This window comes from Lissotriton helveticus, chromosome 3_1 (assembly GCF_964261635.1).
Source record: "Lissotriton helveticus chromosome 3_1, aLisHel1.1, whole genome shotgun sequence".
NCBI lineage: Eukaryota > Metazoa > Chordata > Amphibia > Caudata > Salamandridae > Lissotriton > Lissotriton helveticus.
In genome coordinates this window covers 2,107,317,121-2,107,342,981 of record NC_136061.1, presented here as the reverse complement: position 1 = coordinate 2,107,342,981, position 25,861 = coordinate 2,107,317,121, and the positions used below count along the sequence as shown (strand labels likewise).

Below are 25,861 nucleotides of genomic sequence, written 5' to 3'. Positions count from 1 at the left end.
TGTTATCATGGTGCCCGCTCTTCAGATGTTATCATGGTGCTCGTTCTTCAAATGCTATCATGGAGCACCTTGTAAGAGTCAATACCTTGGATTTGCCCGGGTTGATTTTAGTCTCACTCCCTGCATCTGGGCGACAGGCGCATGCTGCAGCCTATCACAGTTAACATCAAGTAGGACAAGGGCATCCGCGTCCAGCACTAAATAATGGTGGCAGGTCTGCAGCTTAGGAGGACAAATTCTATCCGACATCAAAATGTCAAGCACTTCTTCCAAATAAATACCGAACAAAGAGGCAAACACACGCTATTATTTAAAGACAGATTCCGCTGAAATCTGAGACGGCATCTCACCATTAATCCCACCCTGAAGCACAACTCGTGTGTGAGCAATGCTTTTCACAAGCACACAGAGTACACTGTGAGGAATACTCTCTTAGCTTATTCCACAAACTGTTGCTATCAAAATGATCAACAGCTGTGGTCTGTAAAGTTTTGGAAGCCCCTCGGCAACCTGCGCCCAAACCCAATGAGTTGTACCCCTTGAGCCCAGTCAACTAGGACAAGGGCCATACGTATCATAATATAACTAAAAAAATAAATTTCTGCTAGGCACCTTTGACTAGGGACTGTACCAAAGACTCAGTAAGACAATTGAGACAATAAGGTTTTCAAAGATAGCCAAGACTTTACAGACATGCTCCTATGGAATAACACTGTCCATAGATGCCCGTGTTATTGGAATTGTAGCGCCTTGGCACATACCATTTGTTTAAGATACTATCTCAGCCCCCAAGTGTGACAGAGCCTTCCGGTTTGTTTATTGTTCATACTTTTAATTGTCCTTCTGTAAAAAAAATATTTAAAAATACATCTTTTTTAAGGACTTAGCTCTAAATGTATAATGCTTTTTTTCGGAATTACTATGCCATGCTGTATCTGAGTTTAAAACCTTCTCAGAATTTTCTCTTTCAGCTCAGTCTTTCAGACCCCTTCAACACTTGATTGATATGCCCATGCATAGTCATGTTTCGGCATGTTTCGACATCAGCACCAATCATGCCGGGGCAACTCTATCGAAAAGACCTATAAGTTCCCAAGTACCTCAGATGATCAGAGAATGGACTACCATGTCCCGCGCATGTGGGGAGGCAAAAGTAACCAATTCTTGCATCGTAGGCAAGGCTTCAGGATCAAATAACATTCTGTCTAGATCATTACAATAACTCACCCTTAGTTGTGGAATATTAAGAAAGGCTGAAGAACTTGTGACCAGCTCAGTGGCTGGCCTGATTTGGACATATGGAGCCGCTGGACAACGTAAAGGTTAATAGGGTTTGTCCCCAATCCCTTCTCAATAACTGCAGGTGATTCCAGCAAAGTACAGGCAACAAATGCGCGAGGTAATGTTGAAGAATTTAACCCACCCATAAGAGTCATAGGAAACTGTTTGGCAAACACAGCTCGCTTCCCACTGCCCTCCCAGTACCTCAAAGTCATGAAAAGTCTTGTTAGATGCCATGGAGGAGAGGAAAGCAGGCGAGTACCTCTTGAATGGGTCAAGGACGAAACGAAAGAAATAAGTAATCCTGGTCGGCCTCACACTCTGTTCCCCACACAATATACACCATATTGTCCTTGTGTTATGCAATACAAGTTCAATCGAAACAAACTAATTTTTGTCTTCTTTGAACTTCTGCCTTTAGTTCTTGCCCCTCCATTTGTCTGGCAAATTGAGGACACTCTCCTGCCTAAGGAAGATACGGACTGAAGTTGACCCCGCTTTACTCCCCTTGTGATAGTACCATCTCATTTACATTTATTTAAGTGTCATAGTCATGGGGTAAATGTCCGCGCTTCCCCACTCCAACCAGTCACAGTGACTGGCCTTTCTCCAATGGAAAACAACATGTCAGACCTAGCAGGAGTAGACAGTAATAATTCACAGAGAAGAACATCCTTGCAATAACTGCAATTCAAGAATTGGGTCTCAAGTGGGCGGCCACCTTCCCAGCGTTGCACCCCACTCCCCCCTAGGATAGGAATTTGACCCGCTGACTACCAGATCAAATACAATCAAGGTCTCCTTCAATGTTATTACAAACCGTAAGCAGATCAGTCACATACCAACAGTATATACCACATACGTTTACAAGAAGTGGCCCATCAAAGTAATTGCTTCTAAATTTACACGGGCAGAATAAGGATCCCAACTATGCATTGCTGCTTTACGTTACTGTGCCTGGCATATTTTGAGGGCAGTTTTAAGCGGTTGCAGAGCCGTTAATGAGCAAACACATTGATTCCCTGTTCAGCCATGGAACATGACATCATACACTCCCTCATTCTCCACTTCTTGGGCGGATTTAGTGACCATTGCCACCTCCTCATCTCCACTGGAATCTATCAGTGCCTCACTCACTGGGTTACGAGGAGGTGATGCAACCCCCAAAACCTACATGTCCCAATGGATGCTCTGAGCACATTCCTGGAGCTGCTCCAAGTGACAACTGTCTGCACCCACATAAAGGAAAAGTTATGGATGTTATAGCAGATACACCAATTATAATGGATTTGAAAAATAAAGGGCGTCCATTTGGGATACTGATCTCTGCTCAACAACACTACCTAGTGAAGTCCCTACAGAGGGAGCGGAGGACAGGGATATGACTGGATTATAAATCTATCCCAGCTGATTTATTACATTTGTTTGATGCCAATGAGAAAGAGGCAATCATTGCCTGATAGTAAAATCCTCCTCTGGAAGCTTTGCATCCCAACAATACCTGCCTTCACCGCCACCAGAAAATACCTTGAGCTGATATTGCGGACCACGTTCGGGGACTTTCCAATAAACGCTTAGGCTGAAAATTGCAATGAATAATCGGTTTGACTAATGCCTGTTTAGAATCAACACGACAATGATGGGAATGGCCATGGTGCATTGAGGCGGAGGTACTAAATGGTTTAGAGGTGATATAACATTGTTGTAACAATAACATCGCCAGAAGAAGGGACCATTCACTACTGCCCCTGCCAGATGATGGCAATTTCAGCATGCTCATTCCATTCCCTACGTGATAACATTCCACTGGTAGACACCATCAAACATTTGAGAGAAAGTTGTCCAGACACATTTATCCTACTTGAAGCATGCCCGTGCCCTAATATTGGGCTAAAGGCCACTATCACTACTAGAGCCAGAACAGCTGACTGCCACATGGCAGTTACACCCTTTATTACAAAGGCCAATTTGGGCAGTAAATTGGCCTTTGTACTATGGCCACTACTACCAGGGAAGAACTATTAATGTTTTACAGCAAGCTCTAAATCGCGTCCAAGTGCTTAAGCTCTGCTACAGTGAATAGGACAATTTTTTGGTACAGCAAAGGATCACAATTAGCCAAAATGGAGCGGGCAGCTGTCTGAACATTGTCTAGCATGTCTGTGCATGTTACAATAGAGCTACACACAACCTTCATTGTTAGATCCCTGGATGTCAGGGGCAATGTGCCTTTTTGGTGTAGTCATTCTGGCCCTTACCACTCATTCACATCATCTTATACGTAAGCTAGAAGCCATTTGTAATGATTGAAAGTATGGGCCCTGGGCCCTCATGATGGGAGCAGTAAGGATGGACACGGACACCAAGAATGAGTGGTAGGAAAAGGTCCTGAGCACGTGCGCTCAGCCTCTTTTATTGGCAGCGTCATGTGACACCATGACGTCTGTGGTGGGTGGGTGTATAGTGTGTTACATTACACAGGAACACTAGAACGTGTACACACCAAGACACTACATCACTCCCCTTTTTAATCAATGAAAAAAACTCAACTTGATAATTCACATTTGGGGAGTCAACTTATCTCAGGATGCAGCGAAGTGTTCAGTTCCATCAAGCTTTTCTATCCGCCGCAGCTTGGGAAGGGGCAGGTGGAATACAGTCTGTTTCGGGGAACTTTTGTCCGCTCTGGCACAGGTTGGAGATGCTGGGTGGAAACCGTCTGTAGACGGCTGGGAGCCCCTTTTTCCTCACAGTCCTTGTGTTGATGGCTTCCGTGGTAACGGGTGCTGTTGGAGTTCTTGCAGTTCGCCATGAGATGGATGGTTACGTACCATTTCGGCCTCGGGCTCACAGTGGGGACCTATTTCGCACTGACATCTTCTCCACTCCTAACTGTGGCAACGGCCACGTGGATTTACTTCCTTCCATTGGTGACTGTGGCAACGGCCACGGGGATGTACTTCTCTCTGCTCTTCAACTGTGGCAACGGCCACGTGGAATAACCTCCTTCCATTCTTAACTGTGGCAACGGCCACGTGGATATTCTTCCTTGCTTGTCACGGTGGCGGAGGTGCCACTCAGATCTCTCCTCTTCTTCCTTTCTTTTCGCAGTGGCAGACGTGCCACACAGCTCTCTCCTCTTCTTCCTTTCTTTTCGCAGTGGCAGACGTGCCACACAGCTCTCTCCTCTTCTTCCTTTCCTTTCGCAGTGGCAGACGTGCCACACATCTTCTTCCTTTCTTTTCGCAGTGGCATACGTGCCACACAGCTCTCTCCTCTTCTTCCTTTCTTTTCGCAGTGGCAGACGTGCCACACATCTTCTTCCTTTCTTTTCGCAGTGGCAAGCGTGCCACTCGGATCTCTCCTCTTCTTCCTTCCTGTTTCGCGACATCACTCGGTCCGATCTTGCATCTTCTCTTCTGACCTGGGTCCTCCATGCAGGGCGCGCCCGCTGCATGTGTGATCCTGGTGTGTCCCCGACTGGAACACTTCCTCCTTCTTCCTTAGCTTCCCGAGTTGGTGTCACGAACCCTCTACTCTGGATTCTTGTTGGTGACGTTCGTGGATTGGTGTTCAGGGATCTTGATTATGTCGAACGTCCTGGACCGTTTGGCGGTCCCATCCTGTTGGTGTTTTGGCAGGTTTCTTCGTCCTGTCGGACTAGGCGCGTTAGCACCTTCTGGTATTGTTTGAGGGGACCCATCGCGGGTCATACTTGGTACACGATCTTTCTGTGGATCGGCTTCTGGGGGTGCCACGCTTAGTGGTCTTCTTCGGTAACTGTCCTGCACTGTGGCGTTACCTGTGCCCTTCTTCCATCTCGTGGGGGCGGGGTGCCACGCTTAGTGGTCTTCTTCGGTAACTGTTCTGCACTGTGGCGTTACCTGTGCCCTTCTTCCATCTCGTGGGGGCATGGTGCCACGCTTAGTGGTCTTCTGCTGCTTTGGACCGTGGGGTACTTGCTGCTTTGGCTGGCGTCAGAAGTTTGCTGCTTCGCACCGTTGACGGGAGTAGTTGAAGCTGCGGTGATCTCCTGTGGCCACGAGGAGTCACTGCCCTATCCGTCTTCTGATCTCGGCAGTCTTATTCCCTGATCGTTCCTCCAGTGCTTGGCAGTCGTTTTCTCCCTACGTTTAGTCCTTGCATGGATGCTTGGTGAGGTGTTGATGTTACGTGAGGCATTCGTGCCTCTTCCCACGTCGCTTCGGAAGTGGCAGCTGCCGAACTCCGTGCTGGTGCGTGTGGGCGTCTTCTGCGCAGAGCGCGCTTTCCGGATTCGTGCGTTGAGATGCTTTCCCTTGGGGCGCTACTCCGTTTATTGCCTCTAGATGGTGGTAACTTCTTTTGCGTTGAACAATGCTTGTTTCCAAGCTGGTGGATGCTGGTGCACTATTGCTTTTGGCCACTGGGTGGCAGTGTTGCTGGATCTTTTGAGCAGCATGTCTTGTCTTTCCCGGGTGTGCACTCTACTGCTCCAGTGCACAGGGGGTTGGAGCTGCTGCTGAGAATGGGTGAGTAGATTTCCTTTGCTTATAGTATTACCAAAATGTACCGACTTATAAATGTGCTACAGTCAGGCAGACATTGCAAAAGCACTGTTCATGGCCCTCTGGTGTTGTGCAGCTTTGATGCTGGGGGCAGATTTGGCAGTCTCTGTGGGTGCACCGGTGGTTCCTCTTGTTTCAGTGTCCCGGTGGGACTTAAGTACAGTTTTGTGGCGGTGTGGACCGCTCTGGCGACCTCTGCCCCTCACAGAGCACACAGGGAGGGGGCTCTTATGCTGTTGGCGGCGCTGCGTGCAGACGGTCACTTCACCCCTGCTTCCTTGCACTCTGCTCCTCACACGGAGCACACAAGGAGGAGGTGGGGGGGCCTACTGGTCTTGGCGGCGCTGGCCTCCTGCAGACGCTGCTTCACTCTCGCTCTCACTCTCTTCCCGTCCGCAGCCACATCGGCAGTACTCACGCGGGCGGGGGAGAAGTTGCTTCACTCGGCGAGGGAGCACATCGCTCCGGTCACTCCTCCCTGGCAGGGGACGCTCGAGGCAGGCCGCGGTTGGGCTCCGCCGGCTCTGTCTCTTGCCTGTACTGTTCCGCTGGCCTCACTATCACCGGTCTCCCGCCGCTGCAGCTTCTACCCCCACACGCTGCGCGGCGGAGACCTGCCTTGCTTCTCGCAGGCCGCGGGTGGGCTCCGCTGGCTCTGCAGTCCTTTGACCTTCACTGGGCACTACCGGCGGGCCGCGGGTGGGCTCCGCCGGCGCTGCTTGGTCTCTTGTTCGCTGGGGTGCCGCCAGCAGGCCGCGGGTGGGCTCCGCTGGCGCTGCTGAGTCTTCCTTCGGTGGAGGCGCCACCAAACGGTCGCGGGTGGGCTCCGCTGGCCCGGACCACGTCGCGAGGGGGGTCGGGAGGCGGTTAGCTACTCCGCTCCCTCCCCCTCGTTGGTATTGATGACTGCGGGTCCGGCCGCCTTCCCCTTCACGCCGTGGCTTGCTCTGGGCCCCGCCGCTTCCGTACACGCGCGGCAGGGGCAAGGGATGACTCGGGCAGGCCGCGGGTAGGCTCCGCTGGCGCTGCTTATGAATGGCACAGTTTATTTAGTAGCGCTTCGCCTCTGGGGCTCACCTTCGGCCGGCGGGCCAGAAGCTGCGTCGCTGTCGCGGCGGGTGGACTCCGCCCGGCCCTGGCTCCTCTTTCACGGGGCTTTCGCTTGGCGACCGTCTCAGGAGGGCTCTGGGCGGTCCGCTCATTCCCGCTGGCACGTTGGTGGCGGCTGACGCGGGTGGCTCGGTCGGCTAGCTGTTCGCCTCTTGATGGCTGCTGGGCTCCGACGTGCTCACCGGCTTCTGGGCTCGCTGTGCCTTGCTGCAGGGGGTGCCCTTCAGGCGGGCAACTCTCTCCCCCTTTTCCTCAGCGTTGGGTAGTGGCACGCTTGGGTTGCACTACCGACCTCGTCGCCATTGTAATGATTGAAAGTATGGGCCCTGGGCCCTCATGATGGGAGCAGTAAGGATGGACACGGACACCAAGAATGAGTGGTAGGAAAAGGTCCTGAGCACGTGCGCTCAGCCTCTTTTATTGGCAGCGTCATGTGACACCATGACGTCTGTGGTGGGTGGGTGTATAGTGTGTTACATTACACAGGAACACTAGAACGTGTACACACCAAGACACTACACCATTAGTTTTTAGAAGGCACGTTCCTTTCTTTGAGGGCCACCGCCATCCTTCATCTGTTACACCATAAGAGAGGTAACTTTTATTAAAACGGGAACATTGAAATTAAGAGAATACATTGGTCATTTTAACATAAACGCGGGTGTTTCCCTTTAAGAAAACCAAAACAAACAAAAAAATCATATGACCTCCCCTTTAGGCGTGCTCAGACACTGCTGTACTTACCCCCTGGTTTCCTTGGAAAGATATTACTGGCTGGGACAGTCTCACTCCAGAAACCTGTGGAAAGGGAATGCAAGAGAACAGTAGTTCAGTAAATACAACATAACTCATTCGCACAAGTCAGTCCTTTCAGCTCACCTCTTTAAATAGGTTTCCTTCTAAAGTTATGATTCAGTTCTTCACTTTGAAAGCTAGTTCCCTAAGTATGTCATTATGGATTATGAAAGCATTTTTGAGGTTTCCAGCCATCTCAAATAATAACATGTTATTGCAGCGAATCAGACTAGCAATGAAAGCACATTATCAATGTAAAACCATTTACCAACTTTTCTACTGAAACCCAAAACGATGGCTGCTTGATTGAAAATCCAGGAAAATAAGGTCACATGAATAAATTCTGTATTCTGGGTTGTAGATGGCAGTAAATCGGTGACTTTTCGTGTGCCTGCTGCTTACTTTCTGGTGTTAGTCGGTGCTTCTTTGTTCTGGCTGAAGAGGTTGCAAGAAAGAGCCTCAGAGAAGAGTTCCACTGCTCCTAGAAGACCATGAACTTGGCATGACGCTTTACTGAGATCAGAGACAATGAAGGTGAGCCGAAAGCCAGGTAAGTTGCACATGGCTACGCTACCCTTTGAGCCTTCCATCCGAATGCATTGTGTATTTTTACTTATAAAGGAATGTTAAATACTTATTAAACTAATTAACAAAGGATAATAAGCACCACCAAAGATAACAAGGATTATGAAATTAAGGATTTTATAAAACCTACATGATAATTGCTCTACTGAGCCTTTCGATCTTGGCATCACCATGGATGAAAAACATCACAGGTGTCCAACGTGGGTCCATGAGGACCTACGCCACATTTTCAGGGCAACTGTTGGAACCGTATTCCTCCTACCCAAAGGCATTTACCGTTCCTTACTCCTTTCTCCTATCCTTCTTCCCTGTAAATGGTTTCTCCCTCTGCTCTAAACTGTCAGTAAAAAACCTTCTTCTCTGACTGGATTTTGTGATGGCGAATAGAGCTGCTACCAAGTATTTCAAGTGGATTTTATGGACAACATTTTGGCAGCAAAGATGGGATACGAATCCAGGAAGTGCCACCTACTTCTCCTGTGTAAAGGAAGTCTCTTTTTAGCAAAGGTTATGGACAAATTCAGGTAGATTCTTAGAAAATGTAATAACCTTTTATAAGGGTATTACCTTGTTCTTTAAGTACTGTTGTGACAACTAACCAATGTGCCACCTTTCCCAGCAGAAACATTAACTTGGTTTGCTTTCTTTAAAATCAGCAGGAAGGAGCAATGCATAAGATATTGCTCCACAGACACCATCTTCAATTACACACACAATCCCAGGGTTCTTCACTCGACCCACTTCTATTTAGCATTTGCATAAAAATCCCTTCACAGCGCGCTGCTGTATCCTGGGTAAGTTCACAAACGCAGCCAATGGCACCTCACTCTTCGGACAAGACGAGGCAAAGAATTCTTTTTTCAATCATCATTACTAATAATTTTCGGAGACAGGCTACATTACTGTCTTACCTTCAGGACTATATGTGTTTGTGTTGACACCGGATCGGAGAAACATCACAGCAATGAATGAGGCCTGGATAAGATAGCAGTGACCTGTGTGCATTAGGACCGTAAGTGCCCAAGTCCAGAAAGTGCACAATTCCTGGTGCATAATTTTTCTGCAACAGCGGTCATGAAGATGATTATGCATAGAGAGAAGACTGAATGGGCACAGTAGAGCTGTTTTAAGGGACGTGTTGGAGAAGCAGCAGTTCACAGAAGGTTTGCTAATTGATATCCGCTGGTCCCTGCTCCCCGAGTCCCGATCCGACACGGCTGAGTGCTGCTTGAACCGGCGGGCTGACGGGGTAGCGGGCGCCATCTTGGATCGGGGCACAGAGGCTGCCCAGGTCAGCGCTGCAGTCCTCGCGCTCCTCCCCTATTTAAAGACCTCCCCATGCGCACGCACAGCGGACGCGCCGGCGGCGCGCCAAAGCCAAGCCCGTCTGCGCCCGTCCGCGGCCGGCCGGGGCTAGGGGCACCCCACTATGCCCATTTTTTAACGTATTCATCAGCCCAGCTCCGATCCTTACAAGGTTCGTGGCCACTGGCAGGTTCCACCATTGCTAATATTTCCAAACTCGGCCGTAGGCTGATTTCTCCCACTCCCTGCACTTTGGCCCCGCCGCCTCCCCCCCTCATTCCACCAGAGCCGCCTTTCTCACCTTGTGCGGCCCCTGCAATCTCTGTTTTTCTTTTGAACACTAGATCCGCGGTCAAGCATCATCATGAACTATTCGTTCTGCTTGACACGCATAAGCCTGATCTTCTGTTTCTCACAGAGACTTGGTTTTGCTCGGATTCCCTTCCAATCCTTTTAGCCGCCCTCCCCTCCTCTTACTATGCTCTCCGCGCCGACTGACCGGCTGGGAAGGCTGGCGGTGGCGTTGCCTTGATTGTCCGCTCTGGACTTCATTTTCAGCTACTATCAGCTCTCCCCATCACAGCGGTCGACTATTTAGTCGTTCGCTCTGCCTCCTTCCTAACACCTCTGACGTGCCTGCTCATGTATCGCCCTCCACAACAAATCCCGCACTTTCTTCCTGCCGTCCAGGACCTGCTGGCTACCCTGGCGGTGAATAATTCCTCTATCCTTGTGCTAGGTGATTTTAACTTTTGGCCCGCCGACCCTGCGGAGGACCTCTTATCCAAAGAGTTCTCAGAATCTCTTTGTTCTTTTAATTTTCTGTCCCATGTTCACACCCCTACCCATATTCACGGTCACACCCTGGACCAGGTTTGGTCGCTCAATTGTCCTGTTTCTTCCCCTGTTGTCTCCCCATGTGCCTGGTCTGATCATTTCTTAATTTCTTTTTTCTTGCACCCCAGTCTCGCTAAGAAACCTCCTCTCCCCAGGAATTCCTGGGCACGCAATTGGAACCACGTTGACATGACAGCCCTCTGTTCCTCTCTCTCTCTGCCTCTAGTCCCAACCTTCAATATCTTGCCTCCTCTTCCCAAGTGGACACTCTAAACAAATGGCTCGCCAGAGGCTGTGATCAAGTGGCCCCCCTAAGACGAGTTACTGCCAGGCGTGCCAACAACGCCAATAGGTGGTTTAATGCCGAACTCAAGGAGAAAAAATTGGCCCTACGGCAAGCAGAGCGCGCTTGGAGACGCGCCTATTGTCCTACTCTCAAGCTTCAATACACCACACTTCTTAATCAATACAAGAAGTCCATTCTCTCTGCTAAGATCGATTATTTCTCCTCAAAAATCTTGTACGCTGAAAATCAATCGAGAGAAATCTTTACTATCGTGCAGGACTTGGCTTTCTGGGACAGAGTCACCCTCAAACCCTCCCCTTCTCAGACCCTCTGTGATTCGCTCAATAACTATTTCATGGAGAAAATCATAACTATTAAGTCCAATATCCCTCCTCCCTCTCTCCCTTTTTCGGATCCTCAGCCCTCGCCTGCCCAGTCCTATCTTGACCACTTTCCCCCTTTGACCAAAGAGACGTTCCTGTCCCTTCTTTCAACGGTAAAGTCAGGCTCCCCATCTGACATTTGCCCTGCACATATCCTGAGACAAATCTATCTGGCCTGTCCTTCCCCCCTCTCACTTTCCTCAATAACTCCCTTGCCCAAGGCATTGTTCCACAATCTCACAAATCCGCGACAATAATTCCCATTTTAAAGAAGCCCGGTGCAGATCCCTCTTCACTTGCAAACTATCGCCCTATCTCTCTCCGACCTTTCCTGGGAAAAATATTGGAACGTCACGTCACCAGAGTACTCAGCGCCTTCGCTGACGAGAATGGCTGTTTAGCCTCCCGCCAGGCTGGTTTCCGCCCTGCGCACTCCACGGAGTCCGTAGTCCTCTCTGTTATGGACAACCTCAGAGAGGGCATGGACACCAACCAACCCCAAGCTTTGGTTTTTCTTGATTTATCCACCACCTTTGACACGCTTGACCACTCCATCCTCCTCTCACGTGTCGGGGCGGCTGGCATCAGGGGAACCGCCTTGGTCTGGCTTTCCGACTTCTTGAGGGATCGCACTCAGGCCGTCCACCTGGCGGATTTCTTTGCTCCCTCTTGTAAGGTTCAGTGCGGGGTTCCACAAGGGTCTTCTCTGTTCCCTTTTGTTTAATCTGCACATTTCCCCTCTTATTTTTGCACTACAGCAGATGGAGGTCACGATTTACAACTACGCTGATGACCTCCAGCTTATTTTTAATTTATCCTACTCCCCAGAGTCCATTCACAATTTTCAATCTGTTATGTTTTTCATTAGGGACTGGATGAACTACAACCATCTGAAGCTCAACCCTGATAAAACCGAGCTGGTTTTGACAGGTGGTTCCTCCAGTCCCTGGAATTCTTTGTTCTGGCCTTCCTCTTTGGGTTCTCCTCCTACCCCCTCCTTTTCTGTCAAGACCCTAGGGATAAAATTAAACGCTCACCTCACCTTGCACTCCCAGATTAGCTCAGTTGTTTCTTCCTGTTTCCTCACTCTCCGCACTATTCAAAAGATTTCACGTTTCTTTTCTTTTTCAGCTCTTAAACTTATCCTTTCAGCTATGGTTATCTCCCGCCTAGACTACGGCAATGCTTTGTATACCGGCGTCCCCCCATACAATCTTCGGCGGCTTCAACTGGTTCATAACCAGGCCGCCCGACTTGTTTACAATCTTTTCAAGTCTCATTACGTCACCCCTCTGCTCAAAGCTTTGCATTGGCTGCCCATCTGGGAGCGCGCCCTGTTCAAAATGGGCTGCATCACTTTCCAGGCCCGGGCAGGGACAGCCCCTGGTTTTATCACCTCTGAAATTAAGGCCTACCTCCCCAGTAGAGAGCTGCGCTCCTCTTCGCAATCTCTTCTGTTTGTCCCTCGCTTCAGGAAGAAGAAGTCGGGAGGCGTTAAATTTGCCACTCTAGCCCCCGCTGTTTGGAACACCCTTCCCCCACCCTTCAGGTCTTCCTCTCATTACTTGGAGTTTCGAAAAGCATTGAAAACATTTCTTTTCGCTCAAGCTTTTCCACACTAGCGGCTTACCCCTCCCTCTGTCCCATGGTTCGCATCCCTAGCGCCAAGAAACCGCCTGGTAGTCGTGCGCTTTATAAATATTTTAATTTCAATTTCATATGATGGACAATGCACTTGTCTTAATGCCGAATCCTGCGAATTTAGAACATAAACTTCAAATTGGAAACACAGAATTTAAAACAGCAAAGGGCATGCCCCGAAAGGCAGCACCCAATACCTTTTAACTTGTAGGACACCCCTGGGTTACACTCAAGCTGGTTAGAGACATGGCAAACACTCAAAAGAGAAACTGTTCCCATTCCAGCAGAAAAATGGAACCAAAAACAGGGTTAAGAAATTCCAGGGGGAGACATGGGGTGCTCTAGCCAAATCACTCCTACTTAAAAGAAGACAGATGAAGTTAAAGGTAATTTAACAATATACGTAACGTCATATCTACGTCGACGTGTCTAGCTGGTAGAGTTACATTACAAGCTTACGACATTCATCGAGTCTTGCCATGCCATGCCATGAGATGAGGAAAAGCCTTACAGTTACAGCTGCCGGCAACGCAGCATACCTGTAAAATACAGCACCCCACGAAACCCTTGCACGGTCCAGCTGCTGAGTCACAACACCAGCCCTCTTAATAAGAGATGTTACCTGCAGGCAAGAGACACAATGGACAAGGGTGCCAGAGAAAGCCTGTCCGCTGGGGTAATTAGGAGATTCTTGAACAGACATATGTCTCCGAGAGGCAGGTAAGACTGGAGAAGGGTCAATCAAATGTCAGGCCTTTCAGATCCCAGCACCCCCACAGACCAGCTGCTGATCCTGCTTGGACTTGCTTGCGCACCTAGCTCCTGGGTCTTGCTGTCCTGCTCTTCAGGTACACGCCAGGTGACATCAGGTAGAAGGCCTAGCAAAGAAGAAGCTCACCCTATCTCAGATGATTCACAGGCATCACATTAAAAGTGAGTGGAAAAAAGGCTGTCGCTAAGACCCCGCCTCTACTTTCTTCACTAAAATAGTTTAGCAGCATCTGCAGCTGCCTTCATGCAAGTATGTTTTCTCACGTGTTTAATGAAGGCGCAAGCACCACGATCCATAACTCCAAGTAGATGAAGTGCTGAGTGGGCTAAGGAGCACAAGCAGATAGTTGAAGCGAAAGTCAGAGTGGAAGTTTCTGCCTTTCATCAAGGTAATGAGAAAATGCAAAACCTATTGCATTGTAAATGTTTTTTTTTGTTGTTTTTTTTACAACAAGACAGATGGGGGTTCAATTTCCATAGTGCAGGTGACCCCTCCAATTCGTAACTAAAAATATCTAAATTCTTCTCATGTTATTATAAAGGTTAACTTATGTTCCTCTACGCACTTAAAATGTTGCAGTCACCATGGTACTATAAAGATGAATGGCAGAAGTCTGTAAGGGTAAGGCGACACTAAGAGGTGCGACTGTCAAATTACAAAAGATTTCTTCAATAGGTCCATTAACCCACGGAGCTATATACGCACACAGCAAATCTAAATACTAAACACGATCTTAAGAAACAAACTCATCTAGGAAAGAGACTCCAAGGGTTTGGCATCTGGAACCAGGTTTAGAGCCTCCATCATATCAAACTAATCGCCTACAGTGACCTATGAGTACAAGCAGGGTGAACTCCGCTAATCGCTGCCCGCAAACCATCCTAATAAAAGCCACAGCCCGGGCGACATTAGAACGGAGCAGAGTTGAGACATGCACCAGATGACACTTGAGACAGAGAATCCCTTGGGATTTGAGCTTCTCATAAAGTGAACAGCAACCTCCGCAGGAATTCATTGTACGTATATGATGTATGTCCCCATCCACCACCATAATCCACTTAAGCAAACAGGGAGAATACCCCTGGCACACCAACCCACTGCTGATGGACACTACAGCACTTGCCCACAGACAGGGATCTATGCAGCCTGCTTCCGTAGAATGCATTCCAATATCCTCAGTCCATTATCCAAAGTATACTCTAGCTGGGGCGCCGAACAGATTCAGAACTATAGGCTGACTCAACAAGTTTGTGCTGAGGGCCCTTTAAAAAAGTTCCTTCCTTTGCACAGGCAGTCTAACATCACATTGGCTTGCTCACTTTCCTGGGATGCTGGATTGGTTTCATCTAGGTGTCCCGGTCACCATGTCCCCGTTTCTCCAGCTTGTGGGTGCAGACATCTCATACTCATAAGCCTCATATTTACATGAAAGGCTCTTAGCCTCGGGAGCCTCATCTTGGGAGACAACAAATAATTGGAGATTATAATACAGTTACTCATGTTGAGGCCCTCTGGAGTCCATTTTACATTGCTCTACTTGGATTGCAAAGGAGGCAAGAGGATTCCATTGATAAGACTACTATGCTATTTAATTGAAGACAAACATACTCTTTTGTAATGCAAAAACCTATTTTTGGAGCCAACTTAGCAAATTGCAACCCTAGACTTAAAAGGAGCTTCACTCTACTGTGGAGGGAACAATGTTCCCTTGAAAGAAGTTCCAGGCAGATCATAGTCAGTCACCAGTATCCTGCCTACACAGAGTTATGCAGATTTGAAGCACCATCAATCATCGGTGCCTTGAGGCAGTTTACTCTTTTCACTGAGCACTACATAAATCTCTTTGCTCTCTTGGCTCTCACGTGCCTGGGCTTCACCTGCCTGTTGGAAAGTTTCATTTACAACAAGGGGTGGTGATGGACAGAGTCTCTGAATTAAGCAGAGTACTCTCACCCAGTCAAGAGATCAGGGCTAGATCCAACACCGTTTTTTAGCTCATTGCACCATCCCAGTTTCAGAACCTGGCTGTATGCAAATTAGTCTGTCCCTGGCCCAGTGCATCATGGGAACAGGGCAGACCAGACTACAAAAGCCAATTCTTACACTGGGAAGGAAACAAGCTTCCGGGGACCGGTTTCTGGCATTTCAGCCGTCTTCGGCCCGGCTTGCTTGAATCCTGATGGTGCAATGAGCAAGGGACTCACATCTGAGTATACCCTTCCACGCTTAGGGTGGACAAAATTATTTACAACAAGGGGTAGTTTGGTCTGCCCTGTTCCCATGATGCACTGGGCCAGGGACAGACTAATTTGCATATAGCTAGGTTCTGAACTGGGATGGTGCAGTGAGCTAAAAAACGGTGATGGATCAAGCCCTGATCTGTTGACTGGGTAGGAGTGTTCTGATTAACTCAGATACTCTGTCCATCACCACCCCCTTTTTGAAATTATTTTGGCCACCATGAGTGTGGAAGGGTATGCTCAGACATGAGTCCCTTGCTCACTGCACCATCAGGATTCAAGCAAGCCGGGCCGAAGACGGCTGTAATGCCAGAAACCAGTCCCCGGAAGCTTGTTTCCTTTCCAGTGAAGAATTGGCTTGGTAGTTTGGTCTGCCCTGTTCCCATGATGCACTGGGCCAGGGACAGACTAATTTGCATATAGCCAGGTTCTGAACTGGGATGGTGCAGTGAGCTAAAAAACGGTGATGGATCAAGCCCTGATCTGTTGACTGGGTAGGAGTGTTCTGATTAACTCAGATACTCTGTCCATCACCACCCCCTTTTTGAAATTATTTTGGCCACCATGAGTGTGGAAGGGTATGCTCAGACATGAGTCCCTTGCTCACTGCACCATCAGGATTCAAGCAAGCCGGGCCGAAGACGGCTGTAATGCCAGAAACCGGTCCCCGGAAGCTTGTTTCCTTTCCAGTGAAGAATTGGCTTGGTAGTTTGGTCTGCCCTGTTCCCATGATGCACTGGGCCAGGGACAGACTAATTTGCATATAGCCAGGTTCTGAACTGGGATGGTGCAGTGAGCTAAAAAACGGTGATGGATCAAGCCCTGATCTGTTGACTGGGTAGGAGTGTTCTGATTAACTCAGATACTCTGTCCATCACTACCCCCTTTTTGAAATTATTTTGGCCACCATGAGTGTGGAAGGGTATGCTCAGACATAAGTCCCTTGCTCACTGCACCATCAGGATTCAAGCAAGCCGGGCCGAAGACGGCTGTAATGCCAGAAACCGGTCCCCGGAAGCTTGTTTCCTTTCCAGTGAAGAATTGGCTTGGTAGTTTGGTCTGCCCTGTTCCCATGATGCACTGGGCCAGGGACAGACTAATTTGCATATAGCCAGGTTCTGAACTGGGATGGTGCAGTGAGCTAAAAAACGGTGATGGATCAAGCCCTGATCTGTTGACTGGGTAGGAGTGTTCTGATTTACTCAGATACTCTGTCCATCACCACCCCCTTTTTGAAATTATTTTGGCCACCATGAGTGTGGAAGGGTATGCTCAGACATGAGTCCCTTGCTCACTGCACCATCAGGATTCAAGCAAGCCGGGCCGAAGACGGCTGTAATGCCAGAAACCGGTCCCCGGAAGCTTGTTTCCTTTCCAGTGAAGAATTGGCTTGGTAGTTTGGTCTGCCCTGTTCCCATGATGCACTGGGCCAGGGACAGACTAATTTGCATATAGCCAGGTTCTGAACTGGGATGGTGCAGTGAGCTAAAAAACGGTGATGGATCAAGCCCTGATCTGTTGACTGGGTAGGAGTGTTCTGATTAACTCAGATACTCTGTCCATCACCACCCCCTTTTTGAAATTATTTTGGCCACCATGAGTGTGGAAGGGTATGCTCAGACATGAGTCCCTTGCTCACTGCACCATCAGGATTCAAGCAAGCCGGGCCGAAGACGGCTGTAATGCCAGAAACCGGTCCCCGGAAGCTTGTTTCCTTTCCAGTGAAGAATTGGCTTGGTAGTTTGGTCTGCCCTGTTCCCATGATGCACTGGGCCAGGGACAGACTAATTTGCATATAGCCAGGTTCTGAACTGGGATGGTGCAGTGAGCTAAAAAACGGTGATGGATTAAGCCCTGATCTGTTGACTGGGTAGGAGTGTTCTGATTAACTCAGATACTCTGTCCATCACCACCCCCTTTTTGAAATTATTTTGGCCACCATGAGTGTGGAAGGGTATGCTCAGACATGAGTCCCTTGCTCACTGCACCATCAGGATTCAAGCAAGCCGGGCCGAAGACGGCTGTAATGCCAGAAACCGGTCCCCGGAAGCTTGTTTCCTTTCCAGTGAAGAATTGGCTTGGTAGTTTGGTCTGCCCTGTTCCCATGATGCACTGGGCCAGGGACAGACTAATTTGCATATAGCCAGGTTCTGAACTGGGATGGTGCAGTGAGCTAAAAAACGGTGATGGATCAAGCCCTGATCTGTTGACTGGGTAGGAGTGTTCTGATTAACTCAGATACTCTGTCCATCACCACCCCCTTTTTGAAATTATGTTGGAAAGTTTCAGCACTTTGGCCATTGTACTATGGTCTCTGCTAATACACAACGTTGGTTATGTGTGCTACGTACTGCCAAGGTGCTATTTTAGGGTGGTGGAAATATTTAACAGGCACAGAGTGAACAATGTTGCCCCATCCTTCTCAGACAAACCCCAGAGTAATTTTAGGCCAAAAACAATGCACTGGACTTTAGCATCAAATAGAAGTGTCACAAACATGTTTTAACCAATGTTGCTTTTTTTACAGTTCTGAACATGACTTATATGCCATCCAACAATGGCCCGATATTTTGCCTTTTCTTGGACTCCTTAAAGATACGATAATAGATGACTTAATCCTGAATCTTCATTTTATGATACCTTGCTCTAACACGTACTTCCGGACGGCGTGCAGAAGAATTGAGAATACACACCATCCATGGTTTGCGTGGAGTCACCCGACATCGGCGTCCGATTGTGCCAGACTTCTTTTCACATTTATTGTACACTTTTCTTCAGCCTTGAAAAAGTTTTAGTACCCATCTAGTTCTGTTTGATGAATTGAAGAATAAAAAAGACAAAGAAGACTCTTAAACTACAAGGGATTGCTACTAATTCTTTTGTCCTGTATTGCTTAATGACATTTAATATATCGTCTAAATGTGACTATCAGATTGCGTATTTATACTATTGGTCCTTAGGATGGTGCACACTTTACCCAGCTCTTTTTTCATGGTACTTACATGTTGAGAAAATTGTTTTCTCAACTCATCTGTCACCCTTGGTAGTGAGTGACGTGGGTTGCTGTTGCACTCCGCTAGTTTGATGATACTAGTACAACAATTATTGTCCTCTATCTTCTCGTTAACTGTATATGTACTTGTGATTGTGCGGATATCCCTCTTATGAGGGACACCACTACCTTGCTTGTTGTGTTTTCATGCCATCCAACAAGGCAGTACTCATTATGATGAAAAATAGAGGCCCTTCATTGAGGACAAATATACGTGAATAGCGTAAAAGCAACATCCATTTCTGCTTAAACTTATTCTGAAAATTCCCCCTTTTTCTCAGGTAAATTTTTTAATTCAACCGAGGTGGGCTATTGTGGGTGCAAAAATAGACCACTATTGCGTACTGTATACAGAAGTTTCTTCAGAACGTATTTCAAGACTCCACAAAAGGTGGCTATTTAGGGCTACTAGACAAATGCATACCACTCTTTCACTGTAAGAGTTACACTGGCACCAGCAGTGAACAGGTTAGAATTTAACTCACTAGCCTTGCAGAAAGATGCCGGATCTAGGTTTGTGGCTCACCAGATATGAACCAAAGCAAAACCTGTGCAAAATATGGCCACTACAAACCTGTGGACCTGTCAGGGCTTAGACGCTAGACTGGCAGGTTGCACGCTGTTGTAAATTGGTATCAAACACAAATGACTTTAAAATGTGAAAAGATGTATTTTACAAAAATCATCAGTTTGCGGTTATCGAGATACCGAATATGCACTAGTAAATTCAACATGAATGGGACCATATGGAATCTGAACACAAGCACAAAACACAAGGCTTACCAAAGCAAATTGGCCTCAACTTTAAATAGCCAGCCACTTGTTTAGGCCGGCATGCATATGCATGTCAGGCAATACTGGAAGGGGTTTCCTACATAAAAAAAAATCCAAGTTTTCTACCATGGGTTACGATGCATGCAGGCGTAGTGACGTGTGTGTGCACGCATCACAAAATGGGCAACATTTTTCATTTTATTTTATTATTTACCATCCCAAGATGTCAGGCACCACCCTTGGAGCATTACATTAAAAAATAAATATTATAACAATAACATGTGTGCAAAAACAAATTAAAAAAGAGAAGCAGTCTGGTAGAAAGCTGCAGCGACCTCCAAATAAATAAATAAACATACAAACAAACAAACAAATAAATAAATCATCTTAAAAAATGATGGTGTGGTGTGAGGGAAATAGTAGTATGGGTGGGAATGGTAGGGATCGAAGCCAGTTCAGTCAACATTTGATTTACAGGTGTTAGGGGAACACCCTGTATTCACCCAGGGTAGTTAGATTTGGCTAAAGTCCACAGACTGAAATTAGGGAGTATCTGAAGGAGTCAACACCTGTCCCAGCCCCTGCCCTGAGGAACAGCTCTCGCCACACGCAGCAGGGTGTCCGTGCAACTAGAAAGTGCCACCCCTAAAATACACAGGGTCTCCGAGGAAGGTCTTTTAGCCCGCTGATCTTTCGCTCTAGGATTAGGTACAATAACCCCATGTGGGTTTTATCTCGCAGCATCCAGAACCTGAGTATTTTCCTGCAACATCCCTCAGTGAGTTAATTATTTTACCCTTGCATGCTTTCTTTTGTGACTGCACTCTCCCTCCATTTTATTTCCGTTTCATTTGTTTTTATAGTTTTGCTGAATTCTCTCTGTTCAATATTTTCCCTTTGCTCTTTATGTTGATTTTACTTGTTTAGCCATTTGTTTTGTTTTTGTACTTTTTATTTCTTTTCAATCCAGTCATCTACGTTTCCTACACTTTTCCTTCTGAAAGAGTGTTTTTTTCGTTTTCTCTCCTTTTCCATCCCTCGATTCTGCTCACTTCCTTTACTACAGTTTATCTTAACCCATCCCTATCATTCTATCCCTACTCCAATCTCTACTAAATACGTATGAAATCAATCACATAAACCCAACACAACCAAAGAACACCTAAAAAAGGTTTTTACTAACTACTAGTCTTGGGTTCTGAAGAGCTTTAAAGCCTCGTCAGGGGTCTTAGACCCTAGATAAATACATTAACAATTGCAATGAATCTTGTTTCCTGTCCTTTTCCATTTTTGCTGCTCTCTCACTTTTCTCCTGCCCGGTCTCTTTCTTGCCCTGTCCCCTTTAACAAACTTTATTTCCCTTCTCGGTCCAGTGCACATGAGCCTGAAACAGCGAACAAGAAGCCACAGGGGAGCTAAATGCAAAGGGCAGGGGAACAGGGGCCAGCCTGGACGTCAAGCCTACGTGTCCTATACGACTCGTTAAAAAAGGGTTGTAAATCCAGCAGAAGCCGGAATGTATTACTCTTTGCATCAAAATGTCAAAACAGGAACAACAAGTCAAAATCGTTCCAAAACGACTTTAAAGTTGTTTACAGTACTCCAGCACATGCCCTGCAGCTAAAAGAGTCTAATCTGCCAAGTTACAAGCCAATGCTATGGACATTTTACCAATTCATCCACACTCAGCCTCCACACAGTTGTTAACATCATTTTGGTCACAAAGTTGCTCCACTGCTTTCGAACTATGTTTGCGCTACACAAATACTGTTACTTACATACACGCATACATTAACTGTAAAAAAGAAGAGAAAAAAACTGTATGATGAGGTTACAGCAGAGATCCGTGTCAACTCTGTGGTCACAAGTTTGAATCCTGCCATTTTAATTCAGTCCTCCTGACGTTTATACGACACTGTCAACTGCAGAACCACTGGAAAAGTAGCCCAGCAAATAGGTGGTAACAAAGAATTATCTGAGGCAGAGATTTAATAACACCAGGGACCAACTGAACAAAACCGTTTTGCAGTCGCAAGCCCTGTGCTTCTGAAAATCACAGGGTCTCCGACCACAAAATGGTTTACTGCTATATACTAAACTCATTCAAAATAATGTCCCTCCTAATTGCTAATCGGAATAGTATTCATCAATGGCTTGCAACCACAGCAGTGGTTGTAAACCATTTAAAAGTTACCTACTGCCAGGGCTTTAAGTGGGCCGGGTCTCAACGGTGCTGAGCATCTGTAGTTTTTTAAAGGGCGGCTGGAAACGGGTCTCTTTCGGGCTCTGCTTTGTGCCCTGGCACTGGCGGTCCGTTTATTTCCAGACGGCAGTGACATCAGGCACATCAATGTGCGCGTGCTCACACTGCTCACGTCTCACTAGTGGAGAAGTTACGCCATGACGTCATGCCAGGTGAGCTTTGTAGGGGAAGGGAAATCCTTTAAAGAGAGTCGTTTTCTCTCTGGGTTTCCCCAGGGCCGGTTCTAGGATTTGCGAGGTCCTGGGCTAAAAGGGAATGTGGGAGGCCCCACTAATGTAGATAAGTGGCCTCTTGCAAGGAGACCATTCACAGACACTGTGGGAAGCCTATTGTCCAGTTTTTTGTCGCCCCCCACAGTTTTAACTTTGAGCCCACAAGCATTTCTCACACCTTCAGTCCGATAGGTGTGAGAATTGCTTTTGGGCTAAAAGTTAAAACTATGGGGGCGCCAAAATGATGGACAATGGGCCTCCCACATTGTCTGTGAATGGGTCTCCTTTCAATTGAAGGGAGTTTCTCCCTCCCTTATGTATCCAGATACCATCCCTGAGAGGCCCGGGGAGGGGGCCCCCTCCATTTCAAAGAAAGGTGCCACCTTTCTTTGAAATGGATTGCTAGGGAACCGACAGGACACATCACCAGTGCGTGGCCCCATGCTGGTGGGCTGAGTGCGAGGCCCTGGGCAGCTGCCCAGCCTGCCCATGCCTAGCGCCGGCCCTGGGTTTCCCTTCTCTTTTTGAAACTCAGGAGCAGCAACAATGTCTTGGTGTCACAAGTGGAAACGTTTTCAATATTATATACAAGCCATAGTTGCTGCTTATTTATCGTATGCAACTAACAACCATTGACAAAGCCAATAGTCCTGACATGTTGTAGGTAAGATGTTACTTGTTGTATCATATATTTGGATGCAATGACAGAAACAGCAAAATACAAGTAGACGGCACACTATGCTAAGCACAGATTTTTAGCTTACGGGTTTTTAAGCCACACCCTTAATTACATTGGCCACACCCATTTGAGAGACCTCCAGTTTTTTCATCTCACTTAAAAGCCCTTTCTACTACTCACAGGAGTTGTTAATAGTTTGCAAAAGGGAAGCGATCCCAGTTGGACTACCAGATATCCCTTTGTTTGCAGCCAATCACAGACCACAAATATCAACATGCCAAATTAATATTCATTAGACAGATTGTTCGACAATCCTGTGTGACAGGAGATTTTGCAATGGGTTCTATAAGTACATATATCACATCACATGTAAATTACTAAACAGTGGCAAAAGGTTGGTGGATAATTTGTGGAAATGTTTTGCAGTCAGACTTAAGATATCTGGCACAAATATGAAGCACATGGACAAATTTATGTATGTTTCAAGCACAGGGACAAACACAAACAACTTTTTTTAGTCTTACATATTTATTTTGCACTTTTGCTTAAATACAAATTGCAACTATATTCTGGTACAGCACTCATACAGGTACTCGTTTTCTAACATGAGGTTTATAGCACTAAGCTTACAGTTCAGGTTCTTTGTTGCAAGTGTTTTGGACTCGAAGAGATTGGAACCGTGACTAGCCAGTGAATAATTTGAACTGTGGTTATAGGTGGTGAGCAACCGCACTCATTTATGGGAACTAGGATTTAGATTTTGTCGTCAGACATTCACCCAGAGCAGGAGAGAGAAAAGCAGGAGAGAGAAAAGCAGGAGAGAGAAAGGAGGAAAAGAAAGATGGGAAATAGGTGGAAAAAAATAGACAGCATGGTTGAAAAATATCTATAAGTGCAGAGAGGGTACTGCAAGAAAGAGTCAGGAGGGGGAAGACCAAGCAGTGTTAGCATTTGGCTACCCCAGAGTCAGCAGTGCTGACAGAGAGCTCCTAAGAAAAAACTTTAAGACACTACACATTTTTTAAACAAATTAACCTCTTGGTTGACATTTTGAAGTATGTGCTAAGGTAGGCTGAGGAGAAGCTCTACCTAACATTCCAGCTCAGAAGCTTCCTGCAGGAAGTCCAGCCTTAACCAGGATGGCCGAGCGCAGCATAGTGACCGCCTTTACCTCATACATAAAACTGGAAGTATCCCTTCCCCATACAAACGTGTAGGTGGGCCGTGGCGTATTAAAGTCACCCCAAAAAATACAATGATAATTTTCTGTTTTAAAACACGCATCACAAGCTCTAACGAGCAAGGGTATCACGTTATACTTCATATTATTTTCATGTTCGGGCTCATAAGAGAAATGTTGTGAACATCGGGACCATTCTATTAAGCTCACTGCTAAAGTCTGGCATTGGATCACCATTTCAGCATAGGTTAATATTCATCCCGGTGTGCTACACGAACACATCCACAAAACACATAAAAAGCTGCTACGGATACTTGAATTGAAAACATAAAAAATACGAACCGATCTGAATGAGAAAAAAAAGGAATTCCACAATTTCTGGTGTTCAAGTATTCTTATTTTCAGTCTATTTTTCGTTATTAAAACATATGAATGTTTAATGCACTAGGAGTAAAATGGGCCCTAATCTTTTATAAGAGCCCCCAAGCCAAAACATTTGAATTTGCAGTGCGCTATCATTCCCACCCCAAAGTAGCAGTACTTTCCACACTCCCGTGATTTTTACAGTAGTCTGTTCTCGAAGGGAGGGTGTTGCTAGAAGGGTGCGCGAGCACTATTACGGTAATTACCACAGAACATATTTGTTGTGACTGCCTGGGCCCTCTTCCTCAACCCCATCCTCACACACAGGGGTGATTCACCTCACTGCGAGTACCTTGGTCACTTGGTGTGATCCAGCGGGCTATAGAAAATATATCATAAACTACGCTACCTAATTTCATAACCTATAAACAAAATTCTAAACTATACATGGACCCATTTATGAACCTGATATATTTTTGGGCCTACTGAATCAGGTGGTCAAATAAATCTATATACACATTATTTACAAACTATAAACATATTTATACATTTGCAGAAAGAATATTGTCATTAGAATAAAACCCAACCATTTAAACGACCACCATAGGCGACGTGATCTAGCTAAAGGTAACCTATACTTCTAAATAACCAAGACCAGCTTGTTTGTCAAAAGTAAGATTTTATTTTCTAGATTATGGTATATAAGTTGTAAGTTTTATAAATGAAATTTATTTGCAATAAAGCAAGCATGATAGTAAGAAATATGGAAAAATACAATTTAAGCAATTTAATCAAATTTAAAGAAATTATATAAAGTTTAGCATTTCTAAAACCTATTTCCCTAACTGAGCTAAATAGACAGAAATTAAAGTAAAGTTCTTTGAGGATTCTTACGTGCTCCACGCAAAGTCCAGCAGCACATCACCCTCATCGGAAAGTCAGAAAGCAGCAGCCAGCCCAACCCTAAGGGCATGACTTTTTATACCTTTCTACGCTAACTAAACTAGCAAAGGAAAGTTTTCAGAAATACTCGACGTCCCATTGGCTGAAAGTGACAAGTGACATGTCACCCGATTCTTAAAAAGTTCCACAAAATCATGTCTTACAAAGACCATTGTCTCTTCCACGTGAAGCCAGAGGCTTCCTGCGATTGCAACTTTGTTTTAAGTCATCCTCGCAGCTTCCATAGTCTTACAGTGCAACTTCCGCGGATGCCAAGTTAAGGACTGACAAAAAGTTCACTTTCGACCTTGGCCATGTCCGACAGAATGATGTCAGCTCATCAGTTTTTGCTTTGTGAATGCAGCTTCAGTAAACGTTTTAATTCAGAATGGGCGTCTCGTGACTTTCTGCAGAAATATGGATTAGCTCTTTTTGTGCGGCTCAAATAGTTAGGCCTCAAAAGCAGGCAACTTATGATTTCTAGTATAAAACAAACACAAGAAAAGTATTAATGTAAGAAATAAAGTATATTCTGTATCCACCCCATGGTTTACTAAATAATTAACCCACCCGATTAATCAAAATGTTACCTAGCCATTGCAAACAAATAAAGC

At 46.4% G+C, this 25,861-nt stretch overlaps 1 protein-coding gene across 2 annotated transcripts in view; it reads right to left on the bottom strand.

The window, feature by feature from the left end:
• The window catches only part of ELL3 (elongation factor for RNA polymerase II 3), a 329,007-nt gene that overhangs the window by 221,463 nt on the left and 81,683 nt on the right, over positions 1–25,861 (bottom strand). For both annotated transcript variants that reach the window (XM_078683282.1, XM_078683280.1), the window contains exon 2: positions 7,683–7,736. In XM_078683282.1, the coding sequence (XP_078539408.1) occupies positions 7,683–7,736 (54 nt within the window). The remainder of the gene's footprint in view (positions 1–7,682; positions 7,737–25,861) is intronic.